This window comes from Lissotriton helveticus, chromosome 12 (assembly GCF_964261635.1).
Source record: "Lissotriton helveticus chromosome 12, aLisHel1.1, whole genome shotgun sequence".
Taxonomy (NCBI): domain Eukaryota; kingdom Metazoa; phylum Chordata; class Amphibia; order Caudata; family Salamandridae; genus Lissotriton; species Lissotriton helveticus.
This window is the reverse complement of record NC_136073.1, coordinates 863,121,182-863,136,325: the sequence shown is the minus strand read 5'-3', so window position 1 is coordinate 863,136,325 and position 15,144 is coordinate 863,121,182. Positions and strand designations below refer to the sequence as shown.

Genomic DNA, 15,144 nt, shown 5'->3' with positions numbered 1-15,144 from the left:
CAACAAGACAATTACCTTACGAGTATCCTTTTAAGTAACTGTTGGTCCCCTTCGGAGTATCCAGGCCAGTCCTTCTGCACATCTTTATAAAAGCAATCTTTCAAAGTATAGGTGCTGTCTTTGGCACTGAGGTTGGCCACCTGTGTCGAAATATGAACCATGCTGAACATTAAAATCATGGAGGTAAATGTAACACTCAGGTAAATCTCTGGTAAACACAGGTGGCAAAATATGAAGTGGTCATGCAACTGTACATAAACTTAGCTAAATCCATGTCAGACAGGTTTAATCATTCACTAAATAGGATTTAAAAATCATTGTAAGACATACATTTGCCCTATCTGCTGCACTATAAACTAAGCAGATGTTTTGTGTTAACTTTTGTGACTGGTGCATGAGGAGGAGCAGAGACAGACCTAAAGGTTTTGATTTTTTAAACACCTTAAGAGCAATTCAAGTAAATTGAGTGTACTACACAGAAAAAGAGCATCACCCATCAATTCAATATAAATGGGCAAACAAGACCCAACTTTCATTTTGGCACCTGCGTAGTGAAAACTGTAAAAAAATATCTTACCAATTTCAGGAGCAAACTAGTGACACACCATGCAAGTCCTTGCTGGGCTAAAGAAAGATCAAATAAAAGAATGTCCGAAGCTCAGCTTGTAAAGGGTTCGTGTTTCAGGCACCACACCACAAAAACATTTGACCCAGTGCACAGAATTGAAGTATGGATGTTGCGAAAGGTCTCTTCAAATGCAACCTACTGCCGCCACTCGATCTTCAAGCATGTTGGTGAAAGCTGTGAAGTTTGGATAAAGGACCCTGCCTTGGTGTCGAGACAGGAGATCTTCCTAAATTGCAGCCTGACGAAAGCACTGCTGCTCACACTCAGGAGTCCCAAGTACCACAATCTGATCTTCAGAGCAGGTAAGGTAGTGGCGGACAGGCATACAGAAGCCCCTTGTTCCATTCCTGCACGAATGAGTCTCCTAAAGAGTGCCTCATGGAAAATTCATTCTGCCAAATTGTGGACACAATAGTGGCTAATCTATATAACCATGGCTCTCTACACCAATCGAACACGTCCATTCCACCTAAGAATGCAGTCACCACTTGTGATCTGCCAGATGTCTGCTCTTGTATTCAGGAGCCTCAATAGGAGGTTAGCACTAGAAAGTTGTTATGCTGCTCCAATCTCCTCCAAAAACTGAAGGGCGGTTGGCACACGGCCTAGGATCCTACCTCATCCTGCTTGTGCAGTACCACATGGGTGTAGAATTGTTTATGAGACCCTACAACAGCCTCCACATGGACAGCTGAAAAGCCTTCAGAGCAAAAAGAATGGCCAGATACGTCACAAGCGTGATGGAGCTTACTCTCTGCTGCATATCAAAAGACGATGACCCCCCCCCCCCTACTCTAGATGACACCCCCCCCCCAACCCAGTAGCAATTTATCAGTCTGCCTCCGGACAAATTGGGATTTGACAACAACCACTGCAGATCTTGGCCATCTCCTTCAACACCTGGATTGGGTCAGAGAGCCTTGATGCTGGAATCACGGGGCTTTCAAGTACCATTGCATGGCCCCCATAAGCCACCCGCAGCTACTGACGATGAGGATGCACATAGCAAAGAGACCAAGAAGCCTCAGCGCAATCCTTAATGAGATTCAATAACGAACCTGAAACCTCTGTGCTGTAACCCGAATGTCCGGGACTCACTGCAGTGGAAGAAAAGCCTTGAACATCACTGCATCTCAAATCACTTCAATGGATGGAAGTATCTGTGAGGAACCAGGTGGACCTTTGCCATGTTTATGGTAAAGCCAAAAGATGTTCAAGAGTTCTGCCGTCATACAAAGGTGGACTGCAGCAAGCCCACCTTCAGAAGCCAATCATCAAGGTACAGGAATCTGCAAAATCTGATCACAGTCGTGACTACTACCATCACTTTCATAAATAGAGGGGCCATGGTGAAGATGAAAGCGAGCACAACACACTGTATGCGTTTCTTGCCCTCCTTGACCCCCCCAGGGTATATGAAAATGCACATCCTGCACATCCAGGAACACCATGCAGTCCCCTGGGTCCAGGGGATTTATGGCCAAAGGTCTGGGATAGGTCAAATATCCTTTTCCTTTTTTAGGCTGAGAAAAAAGCACAAACAACAATGTTCAGCAGGAATTTGTTCAATGGTATCTTTGGAGCGTAAGAGATCAACATCCTGCAGGAGAATAGACAGATGCTTCCCCGATATTTATTCCGTGCTAGAGAGAGGTGGGGTGGAACTAAGTGAAAGGTATGGTGCAGTCCCTTTGACCCATCTGTGAGACACGGTGGCTCGCCAACCGGGGAGAAATGAATGACTCATGCTCCCTCCCAGTGGTCCACTAGTCGTTGAGGCCAAAAGTGGCTTGGTAGTGGGAGGAAGAGATGGTGGCAAATGCCCCTACTGGCCCGTGTAATGACTGCCGGTGGCACATCCACTGCTTCAAAAGAATGGAATGCCTCATGAACCACTGGCTGGTAAGGTTTCCACGGTCAATAGGCCAACCCTCTGGAATAACACCAAAATTGCAGAACTGATGCAGGGAATTGTTTAGCATCAGTCAGAGGCAACAAGGAGCGTGCAGTAGCTGTACTGTCTTTCAACGTATCCAGCACAATGGCGTATCCCTTCTCTCAGTAGAGACTTAACCATCAAAAACATCAGCGATGCCTGAACAAAAACCAAAAAGTCTGGTCAACCTCATGTAGGCGTGCCTGGCAAGCATGACATTGCTACCCACGGCTCTGCAACTTAAATCCGCAGTATCTAGGTCAGCACTGATTATGTATTTTGTGGCACCCTGGTCATCAAGGATGTCTGAGCCAGGGAAGCGTTACGGTTCTGTAGGACCCCTGGCAAGATCTCTTTGGCCATGTCCCATACCGAACAGTCAAACTGCAATTATGTACTGTGCTGCAACAGATCTGGAGTTGCTTGTGTTCCCATTTGGAGGGGACCTGGCCGGACAGTTTCTACTGGAGTAGGACCAAAACTGATTTGCGTAAGGTGGGTTTTTCTCTAGAAAAAAACAGGTGAAAGATGATGGTCTGGATTGTGAGCAGAAGAAATTGCCAGCTGTTGAGATTACTTCAAGCATTCCTTCCACAACCTTGCTTTTTCAGTACACATAGTATCATTTATTTTATTATTAGGTCTATTTAGAGGTAGGGAATGTTCAGATGGTGAGATATCACAAGCGATGCATTGTCATGCAATTAAAATAGGAATTTGAGTTAGTTAGTGGACACACTACAAAACCAACATTGGGCAATGATTTGTTAGATATAGCACTTACTCAAGGAAACAATACTTTATTTATGAAGCATTAATATCCTACAGGAACTTTGCCTCTAGCAATAAGCAGCTAGATCTCTCACATGGAGAACCTTTTAGAGCATGAAGCCATTTCTTTTTATGGAATGTTTACTCTTTTGAAATTAATTTAATGGGATATCAGTCTGCACAAAACATGAGGAAAACAAGGAGAGTAAAAGATGTTCTCGGGGGATGGTGGGTCAGGGCCAGGGAGTATTCCACCCTAAAACAACATTTTTTCATTACATAAAAATTTCCCATGAACAGGTGAAACATCTTCACGGGCACTTACCTGTTGCAGGAGGCTGTCCAACATGTCTTTGTCTTGCGGAGGAAGCTGATCTTTTTGTAATCGCAATATCAGTTCCGCTTTCTTGTAGGGCTTTAGTGCCAACAAATGCATTACCCGATCTTTGATGGGCCGCAGAGAAATGGCACTCCCACTTTTTCGTACGGCACAGGCCGGATTGACTGGTGCTGCCCGCTTCCGAGAAGGAACTGGGTCAGGATTTACTGGCGCTGGCTTTCGTACCTGAACCTTTTTACCTGGAAACAGATAAACAGTATAGCATTTGAAAAGCCATGCCAATTTTCTGTTGTGAAAGTAAAAAAATATATATATGTAAAAGGGGTAAGAAATGACACCACAAATAGTATACGAAGCTGAAGCACAAAAAATAATAATAGTTGAAATGAAAGAGCTTCCACTATAATGACAGTCATTTGAATACTCCAATCCAAAGCGTATACCAAGTAAACTATGTAACACCATATGGATACCATAACTAAAATCTACGGAATGTTGAGATTTAGCTATAATCATGAATACCCAATCTCGGCCTGTCAGTTTAAAACATCTTTGCATGCTTGTCTAAAACCTGTTTTTGCGCTGGATGTCCAGTTCATTACGCAGTAGCATTATGATAATGGGGAAGAAACTCATAACTAAACGGCAACATTTGAGGCAGCCATCAAACTTTGAATGTGTGCCAATGACACAAAACTAAACTCTGCAGTTTGTGGGGTCACAAAAGTATTAGAACCACAATAAAGAGTTGATAATAGAAGATGGAATATTATGCAAATCCAGACACACAACCCACTATGCTTTGGAAGAAACATCAGAAGACTCTACCTAAAATGATTTCCATTAATTCCCAGCAGGACAACATATACAAAAAAACTTTAAATCCCCCATAGAGTAATGTGTTAAATCAATGTCAAGGAAAAAACAGGGCACCAGTGAGATAGCTACCTGCAGCTGATTTGTTTTTAGCTAGCTGATATTCAACCCCTCCACTTTGTGTCACTACCAATTGGGAACAACTTCAACTCCAAGGCAGAGGTTTTACACACTTCAAACATGACCGTAGTCATGAGCTCTCAGAAAGAACTACCAGGCCCAGGTGGGATGGACAAGGGCATAGCTTCAGCAGGGGTGTTAGAGGTGTGACACCCCTCAAATGCATTCTTGGTTTGCTAGTTGGGTTTGGGGGTCTTCAATCAAGTCTTCAATATCGGTTTTTCTCATCATTCTCATTTCACAAAGAGGTTTAAACTTGTTAAGGTTTTTGATCAGAATCTTAAATACGCGCATCTATATAATGACCAATGTACCCAAATAGTAATCCTGCACCCATTGAAGTATTGAATGGGTGCAATTGTATATCTTTTTGGAATTCACAGACATTGGCAGAAGTTGGCTTAGAAAGCTGCAGCAGTCTCAGTTTCCAGGCTTACCACTGACAAACACACAAAAGGAAATGGAATTAATGCTTGCAAAGTCTAAGCAGTGGCAATCTCTCAGAGTAGCATTCCAACCCATCGTTGTTCGCCCACTGTGCCACTCTAGACAGAGTCCCACCTAATGCAAATCAGTACTGACCCTATTCCTCATGGAAACAGTCCATCGTAAACCTTGGTCATCTCACCCCTCCACCTTGCAGCCCACTGCTATTTTAATTGGGGAAATTTGAGATTCACATCCACCACATCCCACTTTCTAAGCTGATCTTCATAGGGACCAAAGTACATTTTAGTATTTCTTGTATATAAAAAAAAGAGAGAGGCTACTAAGGGAAATTAAAATTGTGGCCCCACTGGGTATCTAGTTTAATGAAAACAGATATTTTTAAAGTGCAATATTGCATTTCCCTTTATTGAAACTAACTCAATTAACATTTGCTGTGAATACACACACCTTTTCTCACTAAAACACTTGTTGAATGATTTGAAATTCAAAAGGGCGAGGATAGACTTATCAAAGTAATCTTCCCAATTAATCCTAGCAGGGAGTAACCCTCTTCAATGTTGTCCACTATGCAACATCATGAAAGAATTATTCTGCATTAAGGTAACCACCTTAGAACAGCCCCTTCTGGCATATTTATAGCTTTCCATAGCTATAGATTCATAATATTCTAGTGGATTTCCCATAACTCATATGTATTTCCTAATGCCTCTCTCCAAAAAAACTATGACGCTACTGTAAAACATCAGTGCAAACCAGTAATGAAGCAATTACACTTGGCATTTCCAACTAATATCAGTACAAATTGATTTATTTTTAATCTTTGTCTTGAACAGCCAGGATATTCTCAAGCACACTTTCTGCTGAGTAAACCATCCAAGCATATTCATTTGTAGATGTAATGGTGAATTTTCCGACTCCTGATCAGACATTACTCTCCAAATTCATGTTCTAATGCTCTAAAAACGTTGAAAAGACCTCCAAAATGCCTTATCTTAAAAAAACACATTGCATTTCAATAAATGCCTTACAAAACCCTCATCTGATCTTATTAGTCTCAAACTATTATTTCAATAAAATCTCGCTGCAGTTTACAATTTAATGTACTTAAACAAAGATCTTGAAATCCCTACACATCTTGACGTCAACATCCCTCGCCCAGTGGAGATATTCCATCAATTTTGTCAAAAACATTTTACTCTCCACCTTCATCAAAGGACGCAGTGAAGGCAAACAATCCCTTAAACCTTCTCCAATACCACTGTACAACAGGTTTCCAGGGACCTGTAGGCAATATATCCCAGACCTAGATTTGGTGGTACTCTTTCCAACCAAGGACATTTTCACTCCAGTGGCTGGGCAACGTCTCTCTCAATGTTCACTGAGCATTTACCAACAAATATTTTCAAACGTTTTATGCTGGAACAGAGAACTAAACAAGGATATTTACATCTACTTTCCAATAATGCATCAAGATAGTGCCACATCGTCTAGCAGCCCCAGTCTGTCCTTCAAGCGTGGCGGATTAATCTTCCTCGTAGTGAAAGAATTCCTCCTGCTTTGCCTCATGAAGCTCCAGCTTTAAGGGTGTCTTGTTGTCCAGTTGGTTGTCTCCCGTTTCTTTCGAGCAATGCAGAATCTATTTAAGGAGTCAAACTCCTCCTTCCTTTGCAGATGTTTTGCCATTTCCATTTGGAGCCAGCATTTGTTCTGCTCGGTCATGAGCAATCGGTCGACTTCGGCTGTCGAAGGAGCCTTAACCTTCAAGGTCGGTCGTTCCTTTGACTTCAGCTCCCTGTCCTTATCCCTCACCCCTTCTCTTGCGCCTGTTGGCGGCGAGGGTTGGCTCGGATGTTTGTTCCCATATGTGTTTTTTGATCAGGAAACATGAAGCTCTTTATGCTTGTGCCAACCTTCGGTCGTGGACTGGTTAGATGTCAAAAAGGCCTTTGTGAATCTTGAGTCTTTGCTCATCAGCACCTCGTTTATCATTTACTGCTAGCTCTTCTCTGCATCTCTCACTGCTTTCTTCGAACCTCAACCATTTTGATGTTCTTCCGACTCTCCGCTCTCTGGTGGCTCAGCTTACTTTACGTTCCCTTCCTAATCATCGGGGGTGTGGTGTGGTGTGTTCGCTTTTGTAGTTTTACCTTCAATGTTTTTGGGAAGAACTATTGTGCATAAGCCTTGGTGCTGTGGGACAGGCTGTAGAGCCCTAACTAGGGCAAATTGCTTGTGTTCCACTTCAGGGAGTACCTGGACTGGCAGTTCAAACAATAGAATGGGTTGCAGCCTCTAGTGGTTGCCAATGTCCGAGATTAATTCCAGCATTCCATCCATCACTTTCATATTTAGCCCATGAGAAGGCATAAGTTGCACACCTTGTGGGATGGTCTCTCTGTGTGACCATGTGATGGCAGTTAAGGCAAAATTTAAAGAGGGGGGGTCTATGTGTCTGCATTTTCTGACCACATGGTGTTCACCAGTGGGTACCTCCATTGTGATTGAGAAGGCTCTCCTTCCCCAGTTCTTCCAGAGTCTTGTGTCTCCAGGTGATTGTTGGTGTTTCCTTGTGGGAGAAACTCAGGTGTTTTCAATAAAAACTTCAGAGCTCCCCTATTGTGCTTCCAGACTCAGCGGGGAAAAAATAAATCTGAAGATGGCGACCACACACAGGAACTTCCAGGGCACACATCTGATGTCACACAGTGGATGGACTTACCACCAAATAGTGGTCAACGATGCCCATGAAAAAATAATAAAAAGAGAAGACTGACTAGATTCCAGCCCAACCACTAGATGGTGGAATAGATGCACAGCATGTGAACCCCAAAAAAGGATTTACGCTGCAAAATGGCTATTATGTATGTTGAGGTTTCAATATGCCTAACACAATTTGCCAAAAGTTCTTCCGGAAAATATATGGACTTACACTGGATTACTAAAAACCCAAAAGTAACCCTGTGGAAACTATTGAACACAATATGAATGAATAAAGTGACACTTGTAAAGCACTCTACTACCCAGAGGTGTGTAGGCGCTACACTCAGCGAGAGAGAAAGTGTAGGAGGGACGAGAAAAATAATATTAGTGCTGAAAGAGCCAGGTCTTTAAAGCTTTTCTGAATTGGAGCAGATCAGTGGATTATTTTTAGTCGGGGTGGGGGGGACTGAGCTCCAAAGATGAGAGGTGGTGGTAGAGAAGCTCCCTCCGCCGCATTGCACCTTTTAAAATCTGAGCACCACCACATTGTATGCGGAGGTAAAACGAAGAGTTCTACAGGTAATATACCACAGAAAATGTTGCCTCAAGAATTCGGGGCCAGTTCCATGCAGTGCCCTGAAGGCTAAGCATACAGATTTGATTTGTATTCGTTTTAGGTCTCGTGACCTATCAATGCGCATGCGCATTGAGAGAAGCGAGACTATAGGGCTTTAAACAAAGTTTAACTAACTGTGGCGATTTGGTGCTGTGCCCGTGCGCTTTTAGGTCAATGCGCAAGCGCATTGACCTAAAATGCGCGTGCACATCACCAAATCGCCGTCTGTTCCCTCAGCCGCACTCCTCCCACACCTTTGAAGTGAAGCTTAGCTTCACTTCAAAGGCCCCTGCTGCTTCACACTATGGCCGTGTCTCTCCCCCATCGCCGCTCTCCCCTCTCCGCCCCCTGCTGCTGCCGTGTCGCATTTCTCCTCCCCCCTCCCCACAGCAATGCCCTCCGTCTTGTTTTCCAAATGCTTCTGCATTAATCCTCGATCCCTGGCCTTCATGCGTAGTGAAAATCCTTTTTTTTTTTAAACAATTAGATTTGATTCTAGTGCTCCCGATGCAGTGTGGAAATACTGAACAATGAACTTCACCACAAAAAAGCGGTTTGTAAATGCTATTGCGCTAACTCCCGATGCGGTCTTAAAATCCTTTGACACCCCAGCTGCTTTGCCACCCCCTCCCTTCCTGCTGGCATTCACCCCTCCCTTCTCGCCGCACAGTCCTTGTTTTAGTATTCCTTTGACCTCGCACCACGCTTACTCGGCCTGGCCCCATTGTGAACAGCATCACAGTTCCCTTACGTGTTTTCAATACACTTAGACCGCTGCGTTGACTTGAGCACATAATTCCGCAATTCTGACATAATTTGATCAAGTTCTTACAAATGCTTCTGCATTAACCCTCGAACCCTGGCCTTGATGCGTAGTGAAAATGCTTTTTTTAAAAATTTTAAACAATTAGATTTGATTCCAGTGCTCCCGATGCAGTGTGCAAATACTGAACAATGAACTTCACCACAAAAAAGCGGTTTGTAAATGCTATTGCGCTAACTCCCGATGCGGTCTTAAAATCCTTTGACACCCTAGCTGCTTTGCTACCCCCTCCCTTCCTGCTGGCATTCACCCCTCCCTTCTCGCCGCACAGTCCTTGTTTTAGTATTCCTTTGACCTCGCACCACGCTTACTCGGCCTGGCCCCATTGTGAACAGCATCACAGTTCCCTTACGTATTTTCAATACACTTAGACCGCTGCGTTGACATGAGCACATAATTCCACAATTCTGACATAATTTGATCAAGTTCTTACAAATGCTTCTGCATTAATCCTCGAACCCTGGCCTTGATGCGTAGTGAAAATGCTTTTTTTATTTTTATTTTAAACAATTAGATTTGATTCCAGTGCTCCTGATGCAGTGTGCAAATACTGAACAATGAACTTCACCACAAAAAAACGGTTTGTAAATGCTATTGCGCTAACTCCCGATGCGGTCTTAAAATCCTTTGACACCCCAGCTGCTTTGCCACCCCCTCCCTTCCTGCTGGCATTCACCCCTCCCTTCTCGCCGCACAGTCCTTGTTTTAGTATTCCTTTGACCTCGCACCACGCTTACTCGGCCTGGCACCATTGTGAACAGCATCACAGTTCCCTTACGTGTTTTCAATACACTTAGACCGCTGCGTTGACTTGAGCACATAATTCCGCAATTCTGACATAATTTGATCAAGTTCTTACAAATGCTTCTGCATTAATCCTCAAACCCTGGCCTTGATGCGTAGTGAAAATGCTTTTTTTATTTTTATTTTAAACAATTAGATTTGATTCCAGTGCTCCCGATGCGGTCTTAAAATCCTTTGTTGCACTGCCTAACTATAGTAAACATTCTACTATTGGCATGGAGAAGGGCAAACTGAATAATGTCATGGTTAGAAACGCCCTATTACTGTTTAATTTGTAAACAAATTAAGTGCGGCAAATCATATTATTTTGCAGTTTTAAGGTGCAATTTTATCTCCATCTTCTAACAAACAGCATGAAATCTGTGTATACAAAAAGCGGGTGTGGTTTTGAAAAGCAAATGCTAACATCCCATCTTGGAACCCACATTGCTGTGTCTTATTTTGCTTATATTTCCCCAACGACATTGCGCACAATGCACACTTAATCACCAATTGCAGTTTTTAAACATGTTGGCACGTTTTTATTTTAAAATTACAAACGTGACCCCAGCTCTCCCCTCCCCTCTCACCCCTCCCCTCTTCCCTCTCTCCTTACTCTCCCCTCTCTCCTCACTATCCCCTCCCCCCTCTATCTTCACCCCCCCCTCCCCTCCTCTCTCCACTCCCTCTATCCTCACTCTCCCCTCTCTCCTCGCCCTTCACCCTCTCCCCTCCATCTCCCCTCTCCTCCATCTCCCCTCTTTTCACTCTCCCCTCTTTTCACTCTCCCCTCTCCTCACTCTCCCCTCCCTATCCCCCTCTCCTCACTATCCTCACTCGCCCCTCTCGCTCCTCTCTCTCCCCTCTCGCTCCTCTCTCTCCACTCTCATCACTCCCACCTCTCACCACTCTCGCCTATCCTCACTCTCCCCTCTCCTCACTCTCCCCTCTCCTCTCTCTCCTCTCTCCCCTCACTCTCCCCACTCTCCTCTCTTCGCCTCTCTCCTCTCTTCTCCTCTCTCCCCTCTTCTCCTCTCTCCCCTCTTATCCCTCCCCTCTCCCCACTCTCCCCACTCTCCCATCTCTCACCACTCTCCCCTCCCTCCCTCTCTCACCTCAATCTCCCCTCTCCTCACTATCCTCACTCTCCCCACTCTCTCCTCTCACACCACTCTCTCCTCTCTCACCACTCTCTCCTCTCTCACCACTCTCTCCTCTCTCACCACTCTCCCATCTACTCACTCTCCACTCACTCTCTCACCTCTCCTCACTCTCCACTCCCTCTCTCACCTCCCTCTCCCCTCTCACCACTCTCCCCTCCCTCTCTTACCCCCCTCTCTCCTCTCCTCAATCTCCTCTCTCCTCCCTTTCCCCTCTCTTCTCTTCTCTTCTCTTCTCTACCTCTCCCCTCTCCTCACTCCCCCACTCTCTCCTCTCTCAACACTCTCTCCTCTCTCAACACTCTCTCCTCTCTCATCACTCTCCCCTTTCACCACTCTCCTCTCTCCTCACTCTTCTCCTCTCTACCTCCCCCTCTCTCCTCACTCTCCCCTTTCCTCTCTCACCTCTCTCCTCTACCCTCCCTCTCTACCCTCCCCTCTCCCTCGCCCGCTCTCCCCTCCCCTCTTCCCTCTCTCCTTACTCTCCCCTCTCTCTCTCCTCCCCCTCACTCCCCCTCTCCCCACCCTCTCGCCACTCCCTCTATCCTCACTCTCCCCTCTCTCATCACTCTCCCCTCACTCTTCCCTCTCATCACTCTCCCCTCTCATCATTCTCCCCTCTCCTCACTCTCCCCTCTCCTCACTCTCCAAACCCTCTCTCCCCTCCCTCTCTTTCCCCTCTCTCCCCTCCATCTCCCCTCTCCCCACTCTATCAATCTATCGCCCTCACTCTATCTATCTATCTATCTATTGCCCTCACTCTATCGCCATCACTCACTAAATCTATCTATCTATCTATTGCCCTCACTCTATCGCCATCACTCACTAAATCTATCTATCTATCTATCGCCCTCACTCTACACATCGCCCTCACTCACTAAATCTATCTATCTATCTATCGCCCTCACTCTACACATCGCCCTCACTCTACACATCGCCCTCACTCTACACATCGCCCTCACTCTACACATCGCCCTCACTCTACACATCGCCCTCACTCTACACATCGCCCTCACTCTACACATCGCCCTCACTCTACACATCGCCCTCACTCTACACATCGCCCTCACTCTACACATCGCCCTCACTCTACACATCGCCCTCACTCTACACATCGCCCTCACTCTACACATCGCCCTCACTCTACACATCGCCCTCACTCTACACATCGCCCTCACTCTACACATCGCCCTCACTCTACACATCGCCCTCACTCTACACATCGCCCTCACTCTACACATCGCCCTCACTCTACACATCGCCCTCACTCTACACATCGCCCTCACTCTATCTATCGCCCTCACTCTATCTATCGCCCTCACTCTATCTATCGCCCTCACTCTATTTATATATCGCCCTCACTATCTATCTATCGCCCTCACTATCTATCTATCTATCGCCCTCACTCTATCGCCCTCACTCTATTTATATATCGCCCTCACTCTATTTATATATCGCCCTCACTCTATTTATATATCGCCCTCACTATCTATCTATCGCCCTCACTCTATCTATCTATCGCCCTCACTCTATCTATCTATCGCCCTCACTCTATCTATCTATCGCCCTCACTCTATTTATATATCGCCCTCACTATCTATCTATCGCCCTCACTCTATCTATCTATCGCCCTCACTCTATCTATCTATCGCCCTCACTCTATCTATCTATCGCCCTCACTCTATCTATCTATTGCCCTCACTCTATCTATCGCCCTCACTCTATCTATCGCCCTCACTCTATCTATCGCCCTCACTCTATCTATCTATCGCCCTCACTCTATCTATCTATCGCCCTCACTCTATCTATCTATCGCCCTCACTCTATCTATCTATCGCCCTCACTCTATCTATCTATCGCCCTCTCTATCTATCTATCGCCCTCACTCTATCTATCGCCCTCACTCTATCTATCGCCCTCACTCTATCGCCCTCACTTTATCGCCCTCACTCTATCTATCTATCGCCCTCACTCTATCTATCTATCGCCCTCACTCTATCTATCTATCGCCCTCACTCTATCTATCTATCGCCCTCACTCTATCTATCTATCGCCCTCACTCTATCTATCTATCGCCCTCACTCTATCTATCTATCGCCCTCACTCTATCTATCGCCCTCACTCTATCTATCGCCCTCACTCTATCTATCTATCGCCCTCACTCTATCTATCTATCGCCCTCTCTATCTATCTATCGCCCTCACTCTATCTATCGCCCTCACTCTATCTATCGCCCTCACTCTATCGCCCTCACTCTATCTATCGCCCTCACTCTATCTATCGCCCTCACTCTATCTATCGCCCTCACTCTATCTATCGCCCTCACTCTATCGCCCTCACTCTATTTATATATCGCCCTCACTATCTATCTATCGCCCTCACTATCTATCTATCGCCCTCACTCTATTTATATATCGCCCTCACTCTATTTATATATCGCCCTCACTCTATTTATATATCGCCCTCACTCTATTTATATATCGCCCTCACTCTATTTATATATCGCCCTCACTCTATTTATATATCGCCCTCACTCTATTTATATATCGCCCTCACTCTATTTATATATCGCCCTCACTCTATTTATATATCGCCCTCACTATCTATCGCCCTCACTCTATCTATCTATCGCCCTCACTCTATCTATCTATCGCCCTCACTCTATCTATCTATCGCCCTCACTCTATCTATCTATCGCCCTCACTCTATCTATCTATCGCCCTCACTCTATCTATCTATCGCCCTCACTCTATTTATATATCGCCCTCACTATCTATCTATCGCCCTCACTATCTATCTATCGCCCTCACTCTATCTATCTATCGCCCTCACTCTATCTATCGCCCTCACTCTATCTATCGCCCTCACTCTATCTATCGCCCTCACTCTATCTATCGCCCTCACTCTATCTATCGCCCTCACTCTATCTATCGCCCTCACTCTATCTATCGCCCTCACTCTATCTATCTATCGCCCTCTCTATCTATCTATCGCCCTCACTCTATTTATACATCGCCCTCACTCTATTTATACATCGCCCTCACTCTATTTATACATCGCCCTCACTCTATTTATACATCGCCCTCACTCTATCTATCTATCGCCCTCACTCTATCTATCTATCGCCCTCACTCTATCTATCTATCGCCCTCACTCTATCTATCTATCGCCCTCACTCTATCTATCGCCCTCACTCTATCTATCGCCCTCACTCTATCTATCTATCTATCGCCCTCACTCTATCTATCTATCTATCGCCCTCACTCTATCTATCTATCTATCGCCCTCACTCTATCTATCTATCTATCGCCCTCACTCTATCTATCGCCCTCACTCTATCTATCGCCCTCACTCTATCTATCGCCCTCACTCTATCTATCGCCCTCACTCTATCTATCGCCCTCACTCTATCTATCGCCCTCACTCTATCTATCGCCCTCACTCTATCTATCGCCCTCACTCTATCTATCGCCCTCACTCTATCTATCGCCCTCACTCTATCTATCGCCCTCACTCTATCTATCGCCCTCACTCTATCTATCGCCCTCACTCTATCTATCGCCCTCACTCTATCTATCGCCCTCACTCTATCTATCGCCCTCACTCTATCTATCGCCCTCACTCTATCTATCGCCCTCACTCTATCTATCGCCCTCACTCTATCTATCGCCCTCACTCTATCTATCGCCCTCACTCTATCTATCGCCCTCACTCTATCTATCGCCCTCACTCTATCTATCGCCCTCACTCTATCTATCGCCCTCACTCTATCTATCGCCCTCACTCTATCTATCGCCCTCACTCTATCTATCGCCCTCACTCTATCTATCGCCCTCACTCTATCTATCTATCGCCCTCACTCTATCTATCTATCGCCCTCACTCTATCTATCTATCGCCCTCACTCTATCTATCTATCGCCCTCACTCTATCTATCTATCG

At 45.3% G+C, this 15,144-nt stretch overlaps 1 protein-coding gene across 1 annotated transcript in view; it reads right to left on the bottom strand.

Moving 5' to 3' along the window:
* Positions 1 to 15,144, bottom strand: part of ELL (elongation factor for RNA polymerase II) — a 181,282-nt gene that overhangs the window by 73,920 nt on the left and 92,218 nt on the right. The window contains exons 5-6 of the mRNA XM_078670140.1: positions 3,661 to 3,914; positions 16 to 140 (exon numbers count right to left, since the gene is read on the bottom strand). Coding sequence (XP_078526266.1) covers positions 16 to 140; positions 3,661 to 3,914 — 379 coding nt within the window. The remainder of the gene's footprint in view (positions 1 to 15; positions 141 to 3,660; positions 3,915 to 15,144) is intronic.